The 20,297-nt window shown below is 40.0% G+C and overlaps 1 protein-coding gene across 4 annotated transcripts in view; it reads left to right on the top strand.

The window, feature by feature from the left end:
- Positions 1-20,297, top strand: part of LOC139728841 (oxysterols receptor LXR-alpha-like) — a 233,914-nt gene that overhangs the window by 204,820 nt on the left and 8,797 nt on the right. For all 4 annotated transcript variants that reach the window (XM_071639779.1, XM_071639778.1, XM_071639781.1 and 1 more), the window contains 4 exons: positions 14,267-14,590; positions 16,758-16,898; positions 17,755-17,960; positions 19,745-19,834. In XM_071639779.1, the coding sequence (XP_071495880.1) occupies positions 14,267-14,590; positions 16,758-16,898; positions 17,755-17,960; positions 19,745-19,834 (761 nt within the window). The remainder of the gene's footprint in view (positions 1-14,266; positions 14,591-16,757; positions 16,899-17,754; positions 17,961-19,744; positions 19,835-20,297) is intronic.

Below are 20,297 nucleotides of genomic sequence, written 5' to 3' on the forward strand. Positions count from 1 at the left end.
GTAATGCTAAGAATATGGTTACATTGGTATACTATATGGTCCCTACATTTTCCTCTATATTTGGAAGAGGATATTCCGTTTGTGTCGAACAAGAAACATTAGTAAAGGTGGGCTATTTGCGAAGTATACAGGAACCTATATATATTTTGGGGGGGGGGGGGAGAATGAGCAAAAATTTATTGTCCCTCCTATGATCTTAGATGAAATCTTATAATTTGCATATACAGTGTATACTGGCACATACATGTATTACGTCAATATATTCAAAATAAAATCATATCTTCTACAGTTTGTGCTTATCAGAATCTCTGAACTCATTCAGGCCCATACCCAGCAACTCTATTTTTCATTCATATGAAGATCAGTCATCACTTTTGTCCAGATCTAGTAAAAGTGTGCGAGACAGAAGCTTCTGCAGTAGACCTGCAATCCAGGGGCCGACATCACATGCAGTTTACTCTGCTGAAGGGAAAGCCCCTTACTGGCCTGCAGTAGTTTACTAGGTCAGAATAAAATGAAAATTATGCAGTCAGTTGTCCTTTTCAACTGTAGTTGGGATTTAGGTGGGATTGAGATGAGCTAGATGATGCAGATATCATGGCGTTGCAGCCAGCAACTTTTGTTCTTTTCTCCAAGAGTCATAGTAATTTTGTTGGGTAAAGCAGGATTATACAGGTGTTGTTCTGAGAGCTCACAGAAGATGATAACAAAAGTTATTATGAGGTGGCAATACCATGCTGAAGTAAATTTGGAATAACGCAATAATATGCTGTGTGGATTTTAACACGGCATCCCTGATTTCCATGTCTGAGCCCCACAGTCTCTTTTCATCAGATTTATTCAATTTCAATATCTTTGGTTTCAGTTATGGTTTTGTAGCAGCACCTTTGGGGTCTTTTAACTTATCATACGTCCAATGGCCATGGTTGTGGCCAGTCATACCTTGTAGCATTCAAAGCTATTTTGTGGTTCTTTATAGTTGTTGATAAATTGTGTTATTCTGTCATAATTACTATTGTGTGGAAACTTTAGATGTTGTTAATCATCCAGAAATTATGTATGGTTTATGCCCACTTTAATCCAAATTGTTACTGTATTAATTCCCTTGTCTGGGTAATGGCCTCAAGTTTGATAGATCTTTGGGGTTTATGCCTTATCAGTTATTCCCCTTTCATTGTTTATGCACACCCAGGTATGGTATAGAGTTTGTTTAACAGCAGCCCTTTCCTTTGCCAGTTTCTGTGCTAATCTCTTTCGCACTGTGGGCCAAATATTTCAGATTTGCAGGCTTTCTCAGAGTGTTTCGGTAAATAGGCTCAAATTACATGTGCCAAAATTCATTAAATTGGTATTTTCCTCCACCCTTTCAAAAGTGTGTTCTGTCCCCCCTGTGACCTGTGTTTCACCCTGCCTGTCCTTTGTGCAGTCTGGGCATGTTGCCAGGCACACACAGGTCCTGGGTCTGCGGTCTTTAGGGCTGATTAAAACCCTATACCTTCTCATAGTAAAGAATCCCACTCCGCATTTTCTTAATTTTAACCCCCCCCCCCCCAAAAAAAAAAAAAAAAAAATGAAGAGAGAAAAAAAAAACATTCCAATCAGACAAACCTTACTCTTTGAAAAAGACCAAAATGTTACAAAGTCTTTGAAAAATGTATCTGATGTGCTTGTGAAAACTTTATTTAATTCTGTTTCATATCTGTTTAGAACAGATTTAAAAGATATCCCCACCTGACCTGTAAGAAGGGCCTACTACCTTTTTACCTCAAGAAATTGTTTCTATACCATTAGCTATGTGTCCGTGAAAATAAGTGGTTGAGGTCAGACTCTACTTACGAATTCACCTCATCATGAGGCAAACTTCCCCCAGCCACCTCTGAAGATTTGTAAAGAAACAAAAGCTGTGCCAACAAACAAAACACACAAACAAACAAGTATGGTACGGTTGAGTGGCTCTACGTTTCCTGGCTTGCAGCGCAGCGGCCGTCGAAAGCCAGAGGCCCCAAATATTCACGATGATGGATGGCCCTGTCATAAGTTTGCCACTTCTGCTATTGTGCAAAGTGGTGTTTACAGAAGTTGAAAGAGAAATGTCTAGAAGTATGACAAGTGTTTGCTTGTGGCCACTCCCCATTGATATAACGATAGATATGCCTACACTCATGAGCCTCAAAGCTGGTGACATTCAGTTTGTTTAAAAAAGAAAAAAAGAGAGATCCATTATACCCTGTCTTCAGTTCTGCTGTTGATTTGTTCATGCAACTCATTTTGTCATCCTGTAGATGTTTCAATTTATTGCCTCTTCATCCTTATTTCTGTTGAGGCCTTCAATGGTGTAAGGACAATGCAACATTTTTACCATTCAGAACCTAGACTGTAAAATTAAATCTTTGGGTCTTTTCTTTGGGTCATTTCTTTTCTTTTCATGCCGTCAAAATGTGAGTCTGGCGCAAAGATGAAGGTTTTGTGTGTGCTCGATCACAGACGTTGCCAATTTAAGGCAGCTGTAAGTGTTTACGAGCAGGGATGGTGACAATGAGTCATAATCATGTACACATAACAAAACCCCCAAATTGAATTCTCAACTTTGTTGGTGGCATTCATTGTTTGCAAACATACAAATCTGATGTGACAGGCGATGTGTAATCTAAAGGGCAAGTGTGCCTGACAATGGCGTTGATCGTTAACAGTCCAACAATGCTCTGTGATGTGAAGTCCTTGTCGATGGTATAAGCTGCGTTTATATAACTCGAGAGAGAGAATCACATTTCAAAACGCATTTGGAATGGTGTTCGCGAACTTGGTTTGAAACACGATTCTGAGGGGGCTGCGCTTATCTACCCATTATGGAATCGCGATTTGAGTGTTGTCTCTGTGCAGCTGTTTTGCGTAATTCGACACATGAAGCAGAGGTCAACTGAGGCCCATGTTGTAACCTGTGGGTTGTATACTGCTTGGAAGGTACTTTGGCAGCTCGGAGATATAAACGCATTTCAAAACAGCATTTCATTTTAATATCCACTCTCAGAAAGGCGATCGTGGTCTCAAAGGCGTTTCAAAATGCCCTTTGAATGGTATTTCAAATCATTTCTAAACGCGTTTGAAAAAGCATTTTAATATCTATCACCCGAAAATGCCTCAAACACGTTTAGGATCACAATTCTGCCTCAGAAAATTTTTAGATAAATGCACCCAAAATGTTGTCCATGTTGTCCCCCAAATGTACAGGAACAAATAAATTTGATTCAAACTAACCTTGTGAAGGAAGAACTCAGAATGAATGAAATGAGGACCTTATTTCCCACTCATAGCCGCCAGTATAATGTGAAGCAGAATTTTACGTAGCCCCTTTCTGAAAAATGTTACACAAACATTAAAATATGGAATAGGCTTTGAACAAGGGAGCATTTGGGAAGGCTAATTCATAGCATGATTGAAGACAGTGTAGTAATAGCATCAGCACAAAGTTGATGATATGGAAATGTCACGCTTGGCAAATTTGATCAGAGAACGGCAGACAGCTTACCATTTTTTTTTTTTCTGAATCTTTACAAGGGAGAAAAGTTTTTTTTTTACGTGCATTGACAAAACAAAGCCGAACGTATCGCCAAATTAAGCTTCATTCTGTTGTCATTTTTTTTTTTCGGGACCCCAAATAAGGCAGGCACTAATCTCTCAACCACGTTTCTTGTCTGCTAATTTTGACCTTTTTTTCTCGGGTTCATGAGAGTCTGACTGCCGACCCCTGACATGGAAGGGGTCTCTCTGCAATGACGTGGGAATTGACTGACTTTACAGGAGAGTCTTCCGCAGCTGTCGTTCTTTCTCAAAGTGTTTGCCAAAAACGGTCATGATTGATACCCAGATTGCAAACTTGAAGGAAAAGAGACAAAGTAGGTAACTGCAAGTCATAAAGAGACTCAAATACTGTCAGGAAACAAATTGTCTTTCACTTTCTGTGTGCCAGAGTCTCATTTAATTTAGTGGTGATTTTTAGGCATCAGTGAATTGCGGATCACGTCTCCCCCATGTGCAGTTTGCTTCTCTTTCTTGGCATCACATGATGAACCATGAACATCCAGCCATCTTCTCAGATGGAAATGAAACAAACAAACAAACAAACAAACCATGAACAATGCGAGATGTCCCACAGTTGTTTCTTGTCAGAACCTACAAGTGTGCTTTTGGTTGGAAGTACATCATGTATTGTTTCATGCTTGATTGAGATGTCTTGCTTTCGTTAGAAAATATCAATGAGCTTGATGATGTAAAGAATTGATTGATATAAAGAGGAAGAGCAGGAGGAGAATGAATAAGTGAAAAGATGATGAAGAAAGGAGAAGGAAGGGAGGGTGGAGTGAAGAAGGGGAGGAGAATGATGGTGTTCAAGAAGTGGAAAAAAAAGGGGAAGATGGGGGTCAGTGGAGAAGAGAAAGAATAGAGGAAGAAGTGCGTTTCCGTTGTTGGAGATGGGGAAATGAGGGGAACATATATATATGTCTATAGATAGATAGACTATAGATAGATAGATAGATAGATAGATAGATAGATAGATAGATAGATAGATAGATGGATATAATTTTTTTTTTTTACTTGGGTTGTGGTAATGTTTAAAAAAGAATCTAATTGGTGCTAAAATCAGTCTTGAAATTTAGCTTGTCAATACTGCCAGTCGCAATGCTACGGTACCATTGATTCTGAAGTAAATAGTGACTTAGGCAGGATATTTCTCTATGAAACAGTTTCCTTCATTTGTCTTTACTGTGCATCCCGCCATACAGTTTTCCCACCTGGTCATTGTATGGATTGTTGATACTAGACAGCATATGAAGAGATATATAAGGTATACTGTAAAATGAGGAATTTTCGCATGCATTTTAATTTCGCGAATTTCGCGGGCGCCAAAATTCGCGAAATTAAAATGCACGCGAAAGTTTTTGTCTACACTACATGCATTGAACGCCAGTGGCTATTCGCGAAAATTTCATGCCATGAAAAAGGCTGTTGGCCCCAATTCGCGAAAGTTTCATGCCGCGAATATATCATGTTTTACAGTAATACGGTGTGAGTAGCAATCGGGCGACAGCAAGCACACTACACTCTATGTTGCAGTGAACAGTGTTGTTTTCTTAACCCTATAAAGCCCAAGGGGGGCATATCTTGATTATTGTCATTTGTCATTCAATATTTTATTAAATGATTTTTTTTTCAATATTATTTTGGGGTCCCCCCCCCCCAAAAAAAAAAAAAAAAAAAAAGAGAGAGAGTAGGCCTAAGTGTCAGCTTCAGTAAGTTAAGCACACTTACATCACTTTTTACCACAAAGTTACACTTTGTAGTGCCATCTCCAAAGCATACCACGCTGCTAAGTTGCCAAGATAGTCCAGGTAGAGCAGTTCCAGCAGCACGCTGCCCTCGTTCGATCCTCCAGCATTCGCGCCTAGCTCTTTCATTGACGCATTTCACTGACGTAGGATCACTGGTTTTGAGAGCAAAACCGACTGAGACAGATCCCATTTCAGCAGCCCTGAGAAATTGACTTGATGCCTACCGTGGAGTCTTTGGCTACCGGTATGCTTGCCAGTGGCTTGTGGTTGGGCCGTCAATGCATACCTTAACATTTCACAAGAATTGCTCAGCTATTCATGAATTCAGTCCGGGAGAACATTTGCCTGCAGAAATGTTCCCTCTGGGGCTTTGGAATTCACAGTTTTCGAACTGAGCCGTTTCCACTGATAGCTATGCATTGAATTTTTCAGCGCTTCGGGGCTATGCCCTCCTGCGTAATGGAGGATGGAGTAGGCTGTTGCTGTTGTTGTTTTTTTCCTTCCGTTCTTTTCTTTTTCTCTTTTGGCAGTGTCCCAGTTTACTCAGATATGAGATCTGAGAACTAGCAGCTTACCTTGGGCAAACCATTCTATTTACTTGAATACCATTCAGAGAAGGCAATTACTTTCACAGTAGAATACTTCCACTGTCAATAGAAATGCCTGTCAAGTTAATAGCCTTTTATGATAACTCTGTTAGCTGTGGTATATCCTCATGTCAGTTACTCAAATAGAGCAGATGTACATTTATCTTCCTTTATTTCAATTTTGCATGACACCGAGCAATCCCATTCTAAATCCGTACCATTCTACACGTGGAGTTACAGTTTCAGATTGCCTCTATCTAAGTTAAAGTATTACAACTGTACTTCATTGCACTCGTGTAAACTAAAGTATCATGGAGAGAAAAGGTGTATTACTGTTAGAATCACAACACTGCATGGGACATGAATGAGCTGCATCCAACACAATGATGGTGATGACGATGATGAGTGCGTGTGTGTGTGTGTTTGGATTGCTGAATGCGTTCTTTCCTCGCGTGCTACTCGTCACCTCATTACTGTCTTCACTCCCCCCAGGGGGTGGGGGTCCTTCCGAGTTGACCTCTTTCTTCAGGCTTGCATTTCTCTAATCACACAGAGACCCCCACCCCAATGCACGTGTATATATGCACTCTCACACACATACATACACATGCACATACATTTTGAGGCAAACCCTGCGCACTCAACTGGTATGAATATTCTATGAAATGTTCTTCACATGTGTGAAGTCTAGCATAAATGAATAGCGTGCATCTTCAAAATAGAGATTTTGAGCAAATGTACAAGGAAAATTATTTCAACAAAACAGATGCCAAGTGTTGCTTTTTGTAGTGTTTTGTAGTGCTTTTTACCAAAAATACAACAGGTTTCATGGAAAATACTTCCACCAAAAATACTGAGCACTTTTTAGCCCTCAGAATGCTGCAATGCTGCGTGCAAGTTTGGCATCCCTGAAAATAATAAAAATTCCACATTTTGGTTTGAAAAAAGCCTCCCAAAATAAACTAACCAAGAATATGTCACTTGGTATTCAATTTGATTTAGAGTGGAGTGAGGAAAACACATCCATATTTCATTACATACACGCTGTACATGTACTTGCCTTTCTTGGACATGAGATGTGAGTGATATCTATAGGCGTGTCTCCAAAAGACTTGCAGAGATCTGAGGTGTTTGACCCGTTGAGGACGAGTCCCGAGTATACTCGGGCAGGTTTCTATGGGAAATGCGTGTTGTAGCAAAATCAACCCATCCTCAACGGGTTAACACCAACTTCTTGTTTCTCAGTGAGTTTTAGTTCCCAGAAATAGTTAACAGCTTTGTTTTGAAAGTGTGCAGACTTATCAGTATATGTGATATCCCGATAGCACACCAAAGATACTGAAAGAATAAATGATAGAGTTCTATGCTCTTGGTCCAAAATAGAAGAAGAGTCATTTCATACCATATTCTTCTTTGATTGTAGCAACCTTATCAACTTTTAGGTGTTTTCCTGTGGTACACTGCAAATGTCCATCCTCTGTGAAAACTTAAAACACCTGTCAGTCTCTCCCGTACACCAGTGCAGAACAAAAATTAGAAGACAACCAAGGACAATTTGAAGCATACCAAACAATACGAATATTTCCTGTGTCAGGGGAAGAAGACGCATGAGCGTAGGGTGAATTTAGCACCTGCATTAACCATGTGACCATCTCTGCTGGAAATACCAAACCACATGTACTAGTTCAAACATTTTCTGGGGCAGTACTAGGCATGTGCAATTCATTGGGTGTCAAACAGCGGCTAGAAGATTGAGTCCAATCAATGTGATGCCATGCTGCCATCACAAAAACATTTTTTCCTGACCAAAGCTCCATCATAATACCAACCAAGGATGTGGCGATAAGATGGAAAAATGCCTGTGATATCCATGTTAAAGGTTTTCAGTGGTTTCTCATTTTATCGCAAAAGTGACATCTGTAACCTTAGAGAATTTTAAGATATGGCATAGATGGTTTTGTTTTTCTGGTAAGTTGGAACTGGCTTTCACATCTTGTAGACTCATTTAGCACAGAGAGAGAGAGAGAGAGAGCCCTCTGTTGTTGTGGAAATGTCAGACCTTTTGCCTGTTGGTCCCGCTCTGTTTGGCAAGTACAAAAACATTGCCAACCCTAGTCTCACAGTTCATACTGTCTTTGAGAGATGTCCATATCCCTTGATGTTCTTCAGCCGTCCTTATGGCTCATAATGAAGACAGTTATACCCCCATCACGATGTTGACATGCTGTACTAAAAGCTTTTGTGTGTATTTGAGAGAGTGGAGCAATTTGTTGCAACTTTCTCTCTCACAAAAATAGAAAGGCAAGTCAGTAGACAGTAGAGAATGTATGACAATTTCCCATAGTGCATTTGCCTCTGAATCAATAATGCCAATGGCTCATTATGTAATATGGAGTAAAGTGGGAGCCAAGTAGGTCGTAGGCTCATTACGAGACCCTTGCCTGCCGTCTGACTGCTTGTCGACAAACTTTGCTTCTGTGCGGTGTCCCATCCCAGCATTTATCCAGCGAGCAAGTAATGGAAGGTGGCAGTGATGACGAGATCCGTTCAAGTTTGTGCTCCAGTTTGCCAGACCCGCTAAACATTGGGTCTTTGTGCCGAAGGGACAGGGGGCAGTGTGGGAGGGAGCCTAGCCGCGCACTTATCCAGCTGAAAAGGCGCAAGCGTTAATGCTGCTGGATTAAAATCTATCAAGGAGCTCCTTTAACTGGGGCTGAATAGGAGGGAGAAGAAAAGGAAGGAGGATTGTTCTGCAGACGATTGTCCTCCCTGAATGCTTATTGAAGTCCCCGCTCCATGAACCCTCCAAAGTACGCAGCCCCCATTGGTGATCGCTAAGACAGGCCCCAGTAGGTACCCTTTGATACTCTTATTGGATAGTAAGTGATACAACACCAAATTGTGGTTTAGTGGCCCCGCGCTTGCAGCTGACAGGGACGATAGCTATTTGTGTGTAATCAGATAGAACATCGGTGCCCCTGCTACACACCTTTATACCCTTCTCCTCCCCCATTTTCTCTCCTATTTTCCTTCTCCCCCATCTCTCCCCCCTCCTTCCTCTGCACCCCGTCTGCTTGTCGCGTTCGTATTTGTTGTTTGTTTTTTCCATGGAAGTCCTTCGGAGTAAATACTGAATGGTGTTAATGTGCAGATCAGCTACAGAAGACGCACCGACAGGTAGTGTGGCGATCAATGATGATGATGATCCGTAATTGTTTCTGCCGGCGGTGGTGGCGTGCGTTCTGTGGACTAATGGCATCCTAGCCATATCTGGATTGGTACACGTACCCAGGATTATTTTGTGTGGTCCTTTGCAACCGGTGGAGCTGGTGCTTTGATCTGGGCAGTCTGTTCTGGAATAATAAGAAAACGAAGTGGCCGTAGGAAAGCAGCGACAATGAACTACTACCCAATGCACTACGATGGTAAGATGCCAAACTTTGTGCATCCAGTGAGAAGAGAGGGGCCCAGAAGGGAGTAAAATTTGTTCATGTACATACTTAAATGAATGACATGGAAATACATACAGGACAAGGGAAGATTATGATGGGTAATGTGTTGCAGAGTAAATTGTTTGTGACGTTACATTGTACTTTGCAATATTCCTTGTGTATGCTTCATATATGGGGAGAAAATGGTGTAGTCAGAAGTATGGTATCGATAGGGTTCATCTAGAGGTCACAATGAATAGAGAGCATAATACTGCATGACTACCTTAACAGGCAGGAAATGCTGTCTTCTGGTGTGATAGAGGTGTGCAATGCTAAAACAGGAAATGCTGAATTCTTTGTTTAACAAATGGTTTCTCTCTGATTAATATTTCTTTTTCTCTTCTATGGATACTGGAGTGGTACGAAGACAGGAAACACATTACAAATGTACAGTTACATTGTATGTGTGAATTGAAAGATTTTTTTTTTTCCTCTGAAAATTTGTCTTTATAGAGTGTTCGCGTCATGAACAGGGTTATCATCTCAATGACAGGATATGACAAATGTTGTAACAAAGCAAATATAAATTAGAACATACAACTTTTGTAAGCTAAAAAAATGTCATACATCACTGAAAATGCCATCACTGCATGGGTGTGTCAACACACAAATAGGTCTATCTCTTTGTTCGTGAAGCAGCTGAAGTTCATTGCTGGCAGATTTTATGCAGAGGGTCATTGCGTTTTGTGTGTGTGTGCGTGCATTTTTTTTTTTTTTTTTTTTTTTAGTGAACTCATGATGAATTTGATATTTCCATGATGAATAGTATTTTCTTTATATTGCCCAGGGAAACCGCTCAGAACAGACTCGGATTGTATTAAGAAATATTCTCTGACTACGCAAAATTATTAAACTAGAGCTTACATGCAGATTTGGCACTTTGCAACTCACCCAATATCATGACAAATGCTGTATGTGGTTTTACTTTTGATATCCACCATTTCACTGCACACAAATAAATGAAACTGTACATACATTGTAACTGTATAATGCATGTGTTATGAATGTGTGTGTAAGTGCACAAGTACATAGATTATAAAACATGTCTTTTCAGTACAGCAATAGATGGAGAGATGGTGTACAAATCCATGTCGCATTCATGTTGGAATCAGAATTGATATTTTTGCGTGTTTTAAAATTTGCAGATAGCATCTGACTCATAAAATTAGTGAAAATAAAAGCCCTGCTAAGTACAAGTATACATATATATGGTATATTCAGTGGATGGATAACTGGTTTAAAACAAACTTAGGACATTTTAAGGATTCATTGTGAACTGAATGATGAAATACTGCACAACTTGTATGAGAACATAATAATTATGTATCAGCAACTACTCTGCATATTTTTGTCTGTGCAGTATATGCCAGAATTTTCCATCATTTTTTTATTTATTTTTTAGTATTTTTTTTAACCTGAGGAAGAAAGAGTCAAGCATCTGTGTTGCTTTAGAACTTGGACTAGGATCAGGAGTAATATTACGCTCATTGGAGATTAGTAGTATCATACAAATTGATTCTTGCTGTAGGCAAAATCAGGAATAGCATGAAACTGAGCACAATGAGAGATATGTAGGATATTATCAAAACTTCATGCTTTCATGCTTTGTAAATACTGTTGTATGTAGCACATAGTTAAACATCTCTGTGCAGGTTATGATGATGATGATGATGATGATGATGATGATGATGATGATGATGATAATGATGATGATTATGATAATATAGTAATGATTACACATTTGCATAAAAATTATGATAATGATACTGCTACTACATCTACTACTACTACTACTACTACTACTACTACTACTACTACTGCTACTACTACTACTACTGCACTGTGCTATAATAATTATGATAAATATAATGATGATAACAGAAATTGCAAAAGTTCATGGAGACCAATACAGTGTAATAAAAACTGCTGATATGAATACTAGTTTAAAGTTATTATTCATTTGAGCTTTTAGGGCCAATACTGTATGATATGTTTGTCTTTCTGAAGAGAAAAAGTTTACTCAGTCCTCCCACCACCCCCCCCCCAAAAAAAAAAGTTTGTTGATTTTTGTGTGTGCCACAATTAGATGATTACTGTAAAAGTGAATATTTTCGCGAGACTAGTTTTTCGCGCTTGGCCAGGTAAGAAGAGTTTCGTGTGTTTCTGATTCCATGGAATCAAGACATCAGCTACTAGAACATATGGCATGCAAAAATATTCGCATGCTTTTATTTTCGCGCTAGCTTCTGGTTGTGCGAAATGCGCGAAAATTTCAACACCGCGAAAATTTCCACTTTTACAGTATATGAAATTTAGGCAGGCTTGTGCCAAAGATTTGCTTGGAAGCCCACCTCAATTATACACAAGGTTTTCAGAGTTGAATTGTTTCATAAACATTCCCACACCCGTGCTTTCTTTCAAAATCATCCCGTTTCAAATGAAGACATTCCAAGGCATTGTTCTTAGCCTCAACACGTGTGTCTTCTTCCTGCATATTTGTATGCTTTTATTTCATTCACTTCTCGCCATCAATATTAATTAAAGAAAATTGTGGTCTGCTGTCTACCAAAATAAGAATAGATCATGTGCTTTACCTTGTGATATGCAACAGAGGGGGAAAATGAGGAGTGATAGCACCCAGAGGGTTAAAAAAGTGTGTGTGTGTGTGTGTGTGTGTGTGTTGGGGGGGGGGGGGTGAGTGGGAGTGTCTTCACATGAATACCTCTAACTGAGAGAATTAAAACTGGTGAGCTACAGTGGGGTTTGTAGAGCCTCTAGTTCCTCATTGTCAGCTTTTTCTTTGTGAGCTGGCGTCTTGAATCGAATGCTTTTGCTCAAGTGATCATGGCAAGCAGGGAAGCCATCTTTGCGTAGGTGTTCGGGGGGGGGGGGGGGGGAGCAGAAGGCTGCAAAACATGGGGCTCATATTAAGTTTGCATGTACAGTCATTGTAGTTGCATGCATTCGACATCACTGAAGTGCTGCAAATCACTTCAAGGTCAGTTCATTAAGCAAGTTTGTAAGGAGTATTCAAGAATATCAATGTTAGCTTTCCATACTCTTTTCTTGCCTAATCCGTCTCTTATAATTCTGGATGAAATAACCTGGGTAGAATGTCTAGCCATACGGCAAATTCAACGGATAGGCTGCTGTGCTTTAATACGTATTGTTCTCATCTTAAAGCATGTGGGTGTGTTTCTACCTCTTTGAGAGTACGGATGTGAAATGCAGTTGTGAATAAGGCTTTTAAAAGAGATTGGGAAGGGAAAAAATTGTTCCAGTTCACTTGTTGATTTCAAGGAATGCGTCTCAGCACCTGCAATGGTTAGATCCTCGTGGGGAGTCATGCAATATCATGTGCTTCTGTTTTGTTGGACTATTTGCAGTGGTGTTCTGGTATCGGTCCCCCTTTCTGGGTGTCCCTTTTTTAAAAAGTACAAAAAAAATGCTGCTACATTGTTCAGACAGAGGAGCTGCATGCTTCTACTCCACTTTAGGAAGTAGCCCTACACTGTGAATTCTTGTTTGTCCAAGGAGATGCCCTTTTGTTTCTTTCTCCAAACACAGCTTGAATACGCACCGGATTAAGTTGTTCCCCTCCATTGGCTAGCCCCATTCCTTACTGTACAGAGCTTAAATTGTGCAATACTTTGGGACTACAGAGATTACCATATATGGAGAAACAATGTTTTAATGAAGGTCGGTGCTAATGAATGATAAATCAGGCAGTCAGCCACACAAGATTTGAAGAAAGTTTATACTCCTTTTAGCAGCATTGTTTTTATTAAAAAAAAGATGAAAAAAAAATGATACTGAGATATATTGTGCATATCTACCAAAATATGGAGACTATGAAGACAGTTGATATTAAAGCAGAGAGCAACTACCATCCATTGCCATGGCAATATAACTATGAAAGACTTTTCTCTTCAGAGGCACCTTCATTATTCCAGCTGTGTGATTGAAATGCCTGTGTTGGTGGGGGAAGGGGGGGGGGGGAGGGGGACTACACATTGACTTTCAACAATTTCTGGCACCATTGTACAGGCAGGAATGCCATACATGTATGTTGCCACAGACATGTACACACATTTATTTTCCAAAGGGTGTATCCAAAGCAAGCATAATTTTGGGCAGCGTATTGAGACGTGGTTCATATGATATGCCATTTATCTGGGCAGCATTAGGCGGGGCTAATTTGACAAGGTTTCAACCCACTGTGTGCATTGTGCATTGATCGTATTTTGATAGACAGGACCATGAACAGCATGAAATCTTCTTCTCCAACATTTTCCTCCTGCAACAAGAAAAATTTTGATGAAAATTAACATGTCCTATTTTGTGAATTTTGTGTCTGTGTAGCCCTTTGGGCCATTTTCATATTGTTTCTTGTATGTACATGTTTTGTGTCAATATAAAGGCATTCTAAATTTACCTCAACAGTTAAAATGATCAAATATCCAACTCAGTGATGCTGATGGCTGTAGATTCAATGTGTTCTCTACCACAAATTTGTTGTGGCATGATGTGGCAGCAACTTGATATCTAGAATACTTTTCATCACCCAAGAATCAGACGGAAATTCAATCTGGTGTTGATATTGGCAGGCTCTAAGGAAATGGCAGAGATGTTTGAGTGCAAATAAGAAAATTCTTACTAAAAGTGAGCACGAACTTATCAAGTGCGTGCTCTCGCATTGGTGTAAAGATTCCCTTTCGATTCTCGTTTGAAAAATGAGTCAGTGTGTTTTTGTAATCTGCGTGAAACAAGAGCAGAAATGTTAGGTGATTGAAACTAGACGTGTAGTCCATCACTGTTTATAGTCACTGCACTTTTATTCATTCATTGTCTTCCCACACAGATCCCGCCACGCAATCTCTGCAGATCAAGTCTGAGCCACCAGACACCGGCTACGAGATGTTGCCGCAGTCCACGGGCCCTCCTTACACCCAGTCCCCTTCCCTCGTCTCCCCCTCCTCCACCTCCACCATACCCTCCCTCACGATGAAGGAGCAGTCGTCGCCGCAGTCGATATCGTCGGAGGGGAGCATGAGCGGAATAGGTCCGACGGCCGTGAAGAAGCGGAAGGGGCCGGCGCCCCGCATGGAGGTCGAACTTTGTCTGGTGTGTGGAGACCGGGCCTCAGGGTTCCACTATAATGCCCTTAGCTGCGAGGGATGTAAAGGTTAGTGAAAAGTATCAAACTTTTGCCAACATATGGGTAATCATCACTCAGGTTGAACAAGTCTGCTGATGAAAAGGGTTGTGCAGGCAGAGCAAAACTACTCCTGTGCATTTTTGAGAGGTCCTAGGACAACCGTTGCATGATGGGATGTTACAAATTACAATAGGTGTTCCACCCCTTTTATTCTCGAGATTCTCATTCTTTTGAGGAAGTGTGAGATGAGAACAAGGATATTTGAATATCCTTGTTCCGTTTGCTTGAAAGTCCCAATGTACAATTGTGTACCTGTCATTTTTAAGATGCAAAAATGAGGTACGGGGCCTTAAAATGTAGCATGTAGCTCTGAGAGTCTTGCTGATAACTTGCTCAGTTCAGCATTAAAATAATCTAATGGTGTTATGTAACTATTGTCATTAAGGTATGATCCTGGATGACACCAAATCTTATGAAAGGGACATTCTTCCTGGTATTTTGTTCGAGTCCTGTGTACACCTGTGATATCAGGGGGATGTTAAGTATGATGGCCAGGGGGTGCCGGAAACGTGCAACCTATGCTTTCAGGAGTGGCACAGATACTGGTTTGTGTAGGTGCAAGAAATCATCATAGATAGATGTGCCCTCTTGCTTTAGAGTCAATCTGAAAGATGCAGAGGTCATACCTGTTATCTTCTAGAATGTGGAAATGTTCCAAGTTACTTTCCCCTATGCCTAAATTGGGGACACGTGTTATAGATAAGACCAGGATATTGAAGTCTGCCAGCTTTTGTCCTTGGTGCAGAAATGTCGTAGATGATACCTTTCAACCTCCCTTCAATTCAATTCAATTCAATTCCCATTTATTTCCATGCAACAAAAGAGTGAAACAAAATACAAAGCGTATATTACACAAATCATATTGTTTTATCAACTTGTAAGAAATACATAATGCTGTGTGGATCATCAATTGTATAGTAAGATAAAATGAGAATAACAAATAACAGCAATGCATACTTTGCAAGGTTGACAGAAAAGTAAGTTTAACAATGGAATTAGTCTGTATGAAATCATTGGATGTTTCTTACATGAAAAATAAACATGTATCATGCTACTTGAATCCCTTCATAATTTTCTCTTATGGATAGCTTTCAAATTGATGATTTATACCATGGTATAACATTTGCAAAGAGATGAGTACCTGTGATTTTCTATTCGAGCGTTGTTGCTTTTTTTTAAACATGTACACTATAGCAATCTTTTATTTTGATAGCTATCGCACTGGATAGTTCTGACCTTCATATAAGCTTACATAAGTCACACAATAAGATCTTTTAGATGTTAAAGAAAATGAATCAAAACAAGATGTCTAAATCTAGAAAATTATTTGAAACAAAAGGTGATTTTGTTCGGTCATTTTGTGTTAAGGCTTTGCTTGTTTGAATGCTTAACATTTACATAAAAGCAATCTACTTTAATCAAACGTTCTTTTGCAACTGACAGTGGGCCTTGACATTCAATTTTTTTTTTTCTGCTGTTACCATGGTAGTTGTGATTATGGCAAGTTTACTTCCATGATAATGTGCTTAGGCTGTCATGCCTAAATCCTCATGGGATCTCAAAGCTTAGCATATCATGAATTATTCATATAGATACTGCCAAGATCGTGTGAATTGCTAACTGTACAATTTCTCTTTCACACTGTCGTGAGATTACTGCTACTTTCAGTGTCATGGGCAAATGCATGTTTGCTTTGTTCATTGAGCATCTCATGTTCAATTGAAAAGCATATTATTTTTTTTTTAATCTTTATTCACTTTCATTCAAATGATACAAGAAACATCAAGTCACTTTGGTATTACTGTACAAACATCAAAGAATGATTCCTTTAAGGATAGCAACTGAAATATACATCTTCATAACAAATAAAATGGCAATAGTAGAGCAATTACCAAAGAAAAATAATATGAAAGTGTATTATATCTAAAATAAAAACCATCCCCGAAAACTGCCATGTACTACTATAAACTACACCAAAAAAAAAAAAAACATTAAAAACCCACCCCACCCATACATAATTACCTATCCTTCCCATCCCGCCCGTACCCATTATGTACAGGTCCATCACTCATGATCTTGGAATGAGATATTCCTCTCATCAGGTATTATTCCCCCCTTTCCTTGTGTCCTGCAGGTTTCTTCAGGAGAAGCATCACAAAGAATGCACAGTATAAATGCACGCGAGGAGGAAACTGCGAGATGGACATGTACATGAGGAGAAAATGCCAGGAATGCAGGCTAAGAAAGTGCAGAGAGGTCGGAATGCTGGCAGAGTGTAAGTTGCTCGAAACCTGCCAACATTTTTTTTGGAATCTGTTCAGACCATTTGCTTTCATACCCTATGTGTGTGTTTGTGGTTTCTTTTTTTTTTTCTGTCTGGTTATTAAAGTCAATAGAACCAAAGAAAGAAAGAGTCGGAAGTGCTTAATCGTGTCTGAAAGGGCAATTTCTCGGAATGTTACAGTAGTTGATTTTTCAAAAAGTCATTCATGTCTGGCTATGTTTGTTTTCCATTCTTTTTTCTTTTATTTTTTTTTTGGGGGGGGGGCAGAGGTGGCAATTCAAGTGTGTTTGCTTGTCTCATAGCTTTCAAGACAGAAAAGAGATATTGTATTACACCCTGATATTTGCTGCTTTAATAGCACCATTCCACGAGTGTATGTTTTGTATGGGAAGGTTAATTGAGGCAAAATTGCATTTGTACATATTTCAGCCTAGAGTGCTGTATAAGTGTACTCTGTGAATGTGCTGCTAAACCAATCAAAATGCCAGGTAGTCACCTTCACAAAAGTACTGAGGGCAAAATAACACAAGCCAAGATATATGATTCCTCCCCTCCCTGTAGTTTAGAAAAAAAAATTCAAGAAAAGATGAGAAAAAAAATACTTACTGTAAAACAAGGAATGTTTGCGTGCATTTTAATTTCGCGAATTTTGCGAGAGCCAAGATTTGTGAAATTAAAATGCCTGCAAAGGCTCTTGTCTACACTGTATGCATTGAATGCCAGAGGCACTTCACGAAAATTTCATGCCGTGAAAAAGGCCGTCGGCTCCAATTCAGGAAAGTTTCATGCTGCTAAAACATCATGTTTTACAGTATGTGCTTATTTATCGTGTGGTATTGGCGTGTAGGTTTGCTGACAGAGGAACAGTGCAAGTCGAAGCGGCAGAGGAAGATGATGAAGAAGAAGCAGCAGCAGGATGAGCAGAGCCCGCAGCAGAGCGAGGAGGAGTCCATCCCGCTGCTGACCGACGAGCAGAGGGAGGTCATCGAGAACCTCGTCTGCATCCACAAGGAGCTGGAGATTCCTGGCCCAGAAGACATGAAGAGGGTTACGGTGAGCCGTGGGAACTACCACACCAGACTCAAAATGGGGGGAAGGTTGTGTGTGTGTCTTGAAAGAATAATTTGGATGAAATTTAAGACCAGCTTCACAAAGTAAAGTAGTAAAAGAAAGTTGTGGAAAGCTTCAGATCAGAGCCAAAGTGAAAGAAGGAGGAGGTGGTGCAAGGGGCGCATGTGTGTATGTGTGTCATTGAAGAATGATTTGGAATGAATCGAAAGCCAGCACCACCAAGTAAAATGATAAAAGAAAGTTGTGGAAATCATCCAATCACAGCCAAAATTGGGTGGGAGGGGAGGGGGGATTGGTACACCTGTGTGTGTGTCATGGAAAAATTATTTCGAATAAATCAAATACCAGCACCACCAGGTGAGGTTGTAAAAGAAAGTTGTGGAAACAATTAGATCAGACCCAAGATGGGAGGGGGGGGGGGGGGCAGTGCACATCTGTGTTTGTGTTGTGAAAAAATTATTTGGTATACATCGAAAACTAGCATCACCAAGTAAGTGGTAAAAGAAAGTTGTGGAAACCATCAGATCAGACCCAAGATAGGAGAAGGTTGGGGGGGGGGGGGGGGACACATGGGTTTGTGTGTTTGTGTGAGTCATGGAAAAATATAATTTGGAATAAATTGAAGATCAGCACCTCCAAGTAAAGTGGTAGGCCTAAAAGAAAATTGTGGGAACCTGCAGATGAAACCCTATATGAGGGAAGGTTGGTGGCAAGTGGTAATTGTGTTTGTTTGTCTGTGTATGTCATTAAAACATAACTTGGAATAAAATGGAAGGCCAATCCAGATGAGTGAAGTGGTAAAAGAAGGTTGTGGAAATCATCAGATCAGACCCAGAATGGCAGAAGGTGGAGGCACACCTGGGTGTGTTCATGTGTGTGTCATGGAAGCATAATTTGGAATACAGCAAAAACCAGCATCACCAAGTAGAGTGGTAAAAGAAAGTTGTGGAAACCATTAGATCAGAGCCAAATGGGGGAACAGGGGAGGCGTACACTGGTGTGTTTGTGTGTGTGTCATGGAAGAATGGTTTGGAATAAATCGAAGACTAGCACCACCAAGTAAGGTTTGAAAGAAAGGCCAGTGTCGGTTGTTGTTATTGTTGTACTTGGTCCTGATTGTTGTTAACAGGTTTGTTCGAGGAGAGGCTAATATGGCAAGGTTTAACTGCTTTATTTATTGTGACAGAGGGATAGCCTCAAATGGCCAGTCAGGCAATTTATATTGTCACTGGATTATACCCCAAAGACATGGCCATTACTCATAAGAAGCAGTGGGGAAAAAAAACCCTGAAGAATCAACTGTAAATCCTTTTAAAGTATTTGAGCAAAGGGAGGTTATAACAATTTGACTATCAGGTTATCATCTAATTCTATTAGAAGTTTCTGAAGACAGATATTGTGACTTCATGTGTTACAGAAACTGAACAATGACTCCCAACTTACCAGCGACCCTGTTTCACGTACCCATGCCCCTCCAGTTCAAAGTTCCACTTGACTGTCTTTCACATGAAAATGTCATGGTTCTTGAAAAGTACAGCATTTATGTGTTGTAAGGAATGTTGCAATAGAACATATGTATTTAGGGAAGTGTGAAAATCATATTCTGTGATGAGATTATCAATGCATAATCTCCTTTCTACAGCACATTGAGAGATTCTGTCTCTGTGTAAAAGTGCCTGAAGTTAACTGTATCCAGTAAACTGCCCTGTGCAGCTTTTTCACAAATGTTAATCTTCTTCTTCTTCTTCTTGTTCTTTTAATTGCAGCCATGGCGGGAAGGACATCCTCAGCACAGTAATGGGTCCAAGCAGGTGCAAGCATCTGATATATACGACCCAGCCAATCCTCTCCCTGGGGTAAGTGGCTGTTACAGGCAGGGACTCACAGTGACCCACATTCTGAAAAAGACACTGCAATACACCGCAAACAAAACACATGGTTCTCCACTGGTTTTATCGCTGAAAAGTTTACAAATGTTTTTCAAAGTTCGTTTTGTTTGCAATTACTACTGAACACTAATGATGAGAACACAAAGGATGAGATTACAGTAGAATACAGCATGCACTGCATTTGAGCTGTGTGCCTCACAGATATCATGAAGTTGGTGACAAACCTTTTTTGCTACTCTAACCAGTTTGTAAATAGTTCCCTAAATTTGCACTGAAGTTTAACCCATTGAGGACGGGCTGATTTTGTTACAACACTCATTTCCCATAGACACTTGCCCGAGTATACTAGGGACTTGTCCTCAACGGGTTAAAAGGTTTGTTGTTGTTTTATTTGGGGTTTAGAAAAAAGTCCTCCACCATTTCCTCGGAC

Source organism: Diadema antillarum, unplaced genomic scaffold (genome assembly GCF_040938485.1).
Source record: "Diadema antillarum isolate AM-2024a unplaced genomic scaffold, OU_Dant_1.0 seq00000203_RagTag, whole genome shotgun sequence".
Classification (NCBI taxonomy): Eukaryota; Metazoa; Echinodermata; class Echinoidea; order Diadematoida; family Diadematidae; genus Diadema; species Diadema antillarum.